The sequence below is a fragment of the Gekko japonicus genome, unplaced genomic scaffold (assembly GCF_001447785.1).
Source record: "Gekko japonicus isolate JY-2015 unplaced genomic scaffold, Gekko_japonicus_V1.1 scaffold2836, whole genome shotgun sequence".
Taxonomy (NCBI): domain Eukaryota; kingdom Metazoa; phylum Chordata; class Lepidosauria; order Squamata; family Gekkonidae; genus Gekko; species Gekko japonicus.
In genome coordinates this window covers 120,120-123,856 of record NW_015161489.1, presented here as the reverse complement: position 1 = coordinate 123,856, position 3,737 = coordinate 120,120, and the positions used below count along the sequence as shown (strand labels likewise).

The 3,737-nt window shown below is 52.8% G+C and overlaps 1 protein-coding gene across 1 annotated transcript in view; it reads left to right on the top strand.

The window, feature by feature from the left end:
* The first annotated feature begins 850 nt into the window (after window positions 1-850).
* Window positions 851-3,737, top strand: part of LOC107125723 (A.superbus venom factor 1-like) — a 97,192-nt gene continuing 94,305 nt past the window's right edge. The window contains 1 exon segment of the mRNA XM_015429177.1: window positions 851-945. Within this exon segment, the coding sequence (XP_015284663.1) occupies window positions 872-945 (74 nt within the window). The 5' untranslated portion in view covers window positions 851-871.

Sequence of the window (3,737 nt, the reverse complement as noted above, 5' to 3'; positions counted from 1 at the left end):
AAAGTACTTCTTGCCCTACCTGCTCGATCCCATGCATAATCTTATAAACCTCACTCATGTCACCCCTCATCGCCCTTCACTCAGATTCTCAGAGCAGCTGACAAACTCCCTTCCCTTCCCCTCCCTACAACAGACACCCGGTGAGGCAGGTGGGGCTGAGAGAGCTCTGACAGAAACTGCCCTTGAGAGAACTGCTCTGAGAGAACTTGTGACTGACCCAAGGTCACTCCAGCAGCTGCAAGTGGAGGAGTGGGGGAATCAAACCCGGTTCTCCCAGATTAGAGTCCGCGCACTTGACCACGCCACCCAACTGGCAAGCTTAGCTATTGGGCTCTTACTCTTTTCTGTTGCTACAGACAGACTAAGGTGGCTACCAATGTTCCCTCTAAGCTGTGGAGTCTTGTGAGCAAAAATCCTACTTTGTGAGCTACTGGCATTAAAGTTGTGAGCAAGTGATTTGGCCACTACATAAATTAGTTTGCTCTGGAGCCATTCTTCCTGAGTTAAGGCAAAAACGTGTGAGCTGCAGGCTAAAGAACTGTGAGCTAGCTCACACTAACTCAGCTTAGAGGGAACATTGGCTGGCTACCCTTCTTGACTGGTGACGGAGTCACAGAAGTCGAGTGGGCTCGCTTCCTAATTCTGGTTTACCTTTTTTTTCTTTTCTCTTTTTGGCCAGCTGAGCAAAAAGACAAACAGAAACAATTTCGACAGCTGGGCCAGTTTGCTCAGAAATTCCCAGGTTGCTCAAACTCCTCCCCGTGCCCTGATTAAACAGAGTGAGCGGTTGCCCAAGGGCTGGGCTCTGAAGGGGGCTCCGGGGATAAATACCCAGCTCTGCCGCCTGCTCTCCCTGACCCTCCGGACCGCCATGGGGGGACCTGCCGCTCTCTACCTGGTGGCCGCCCTCCTGGCCTGCTTCCCCGCTGCCTCCTACAGCCAGCTGTAAGTACAAGACGGGGCTCCAGCAGCGCTCTCCTTCTCTCCAAAGTGGGGCAGACGTTCTCAGCTGAGGGAAAGGGGCTCAGATTTCTCTGTCCCTTGCCTGGAATCAGGCACCGAGGAGGAAGCCCCTTGAATCCCAGGCTCTGTTATTTGTAGGGGCGGTTTGGGGGAGGCTTCGAGTGTAATGCATTTCTCCAGTCCGATATGAAATGATTTGTCATTTTTGGATCCCCATGGTTAGGAAAATAGTGTGTGTGTGGGGGGGGGGGGGGGAGGAGGAGGAGGAGGAGGAGGAGGAGGAGATTGGATTTAGACCCCATCCTTCACTACCCGAAGGAGTCTCAGAGCGGCTTACAGACTCCTTTCCCTTCCCCTCCCCACAACAGACACCCTGTGAGGAAGAAGAGGAGGAAGAGATTGGATTTATACCCTGCCCTTCACTACCCAAAGGAGCCTCAGAGCGGCTCACAATCTCCCTTCCCTTCCCCCTCCCCACAACAGACACCCTGGGAGGTAAAAGAAGAAGAAGAGATTGGATTTACACCCCATGGCCCTTCACTACCCAAAGGAGTCTCAGATCGGCTGACAAACTCCTTTCCCTTCCCCTCCCCACAACAGACACCCTGTGAGCAATGTTCCCTCTAACCTGTGGAATCTTGTGAGCAAAAATCCTACTTTGAGAGCTCCTGGCAATAAAGTTGTGAGCGAGTGATTTGGCTGCTGCATAAATTAGTCTGCTCCGGAGCCGTCCTTCCTGAGCTCAGACAAAAATCTGTGAGGTGGAGGCTAAAAAACTGTGAGCTCGCTCACACTAACTCAGCTTAGAGGGAACACTGCCTGTGAGGTAGGCGGAACCGAGAGAGCTCTTTCAAGGACTGCCCTTGAGAGAACAGCTGTGCCAGAACTATGGCTTGCTCAAGGTTATCCAGCAGGTGCAAGTGGAGGAGTGGGGAATCAAACCCGGTTCTCCCCGATCAGAGTCCGCGCGCTTAACCGCAACACCACTCCCGTAGCTAGGGGATGCCAGCCTCCAGGTGGGACCTGGGGATCCCCCGTAATTACTGCTCATCTCCAGACCAATGCTCCCTCTAAGCTATGGAGTCTTGTGAGCAAGAATTCTGCTTTGTGAGCTCCTGGCATCAAAGCTGTGAGCCAGCGATTTGCCTACTCCATAAATTAGTTTGCTCTGGAGCCATGCTCCCTCTACGCTGTGGAGTCTCGTGAGCAAGAATTCTGCTTTGTGAGCGACTAGCACTAAAGTTGTGAGCGAGCGATTTGGCTGCTGCATGAATTAGTTGGCTCTGGAGCCCCCTCCTTCCTTGACCTAAGACAAAAACGTGTGAGCCGGAGGCTAAAAAACCGAGCGAGCTCACACTAACAGGGCAGGCCGGCAGTGGAAAGGGTGTCAGTCTTCTTTTCTCTGACGGGGCTCAAAGAAGCCCAGAGATGGGGGCGGCTTTGCTCGGAGCAACAACGCAAAAGAGTCCGGCCTCTCCATCGACAGTGTTCCAGCCCCTCAGACGCCCACCCTCCTCATGGCAAGCAGGGTTGCCAGCCTCCAGGTGGGGACTGGAGATCTCCTGGAATCACAACTGATCCCCAGACTGGAGAAACCAATCCCCCTGGAGAAAATGGCTGCTTTGGAGGGTGGACTCTGTGGCGTTATGCCCCGCTGAGGTCTCTCCCCTCCGCAACCCTCGTCCTCACCCAAATCTCCAGGAATTTCCTAACCCAGAGCTGGCAACCCTATTCGGATGCAGTTGCTTTTAAAGGTGAAGCTTTGCCCCCACCCGCACAGGAGGTTTACCTGGGGGAGGGCAGGGTTTGGGGAGCGGAGGGACCAGCAGGATCCAATGCCACAGAGTCCACCCTCCAAAGCAGCCGTCCTCTCCAGGGCAACTGATCTCTCTACTCTAGACAGCAGCAGTAATTCCAGGAGATAAATTCTCCCTCTAAGCTGTGGAGTCTTGTGAGCAAAATTTCTACTTTGGTGAGCTGCTGGCATTGCAGTTGTGAGCAGTGTTCCCTCTAAGTTGAGTTAGTGTGCGTTAGCCTCCGGCTCACACATTTTCGTCTTGGCTCAGAAAGGAGGGCTCCAGAGCCAACTAATTTATCCAGTAGCCAAATCGCTTGCTCACAACTTGAATGCCAGTCGCTCGCAACGTGGAATTTTTGCTCACAGGACTCCACGGCTTAGAGGGAACGTTGGCTGTGGGCCGCGAGAGATTTGGCTGCTGCAGAAATCAGTCTGCTCTGGAGCCCCGTCCTTCCTGAGCGAAGACAAAAATGTGTCTTAGCTGGAAGCTAAAAAACTGTGAGCTAGCTCACACTCACTCAGCTTAGAGGGAACACTGTACCCCACCTCGACTTGGAGGCTGGAAAACCTAACAGGAAGACAGACTTGTTGAAAGACCCCCATCCCAACTTATGGGAATCAGACCAAGGTTCCTTTATCATGAAGCCTTGCCTCATTATCAGTGAAAATAAAGCCATTAAGATCAACGTCTGGCCCAGGGGTCATTTCGTAGAAAAAGAGGTGCAGGAGCTCATTAGCATAACTCATTAGCATAACTTATTTGCATGTGCCACACACCCCTGACATCACCGGAAGTGTGTCAGAAGGCAACACCCACTGCTCAGGCGCCACTGGACTGTTTTGGATTGCTAGCTATTGGGGGGGGGAGGAATGTGCAGATCCGTCCTCGCAGAAGAGGGAGAGCTTGTACCTGAATAAAACTTAGTCTTAAAGGTGCCACTGGACTGTGTTGGATTGCTAGCTATTGGGGGGGGGG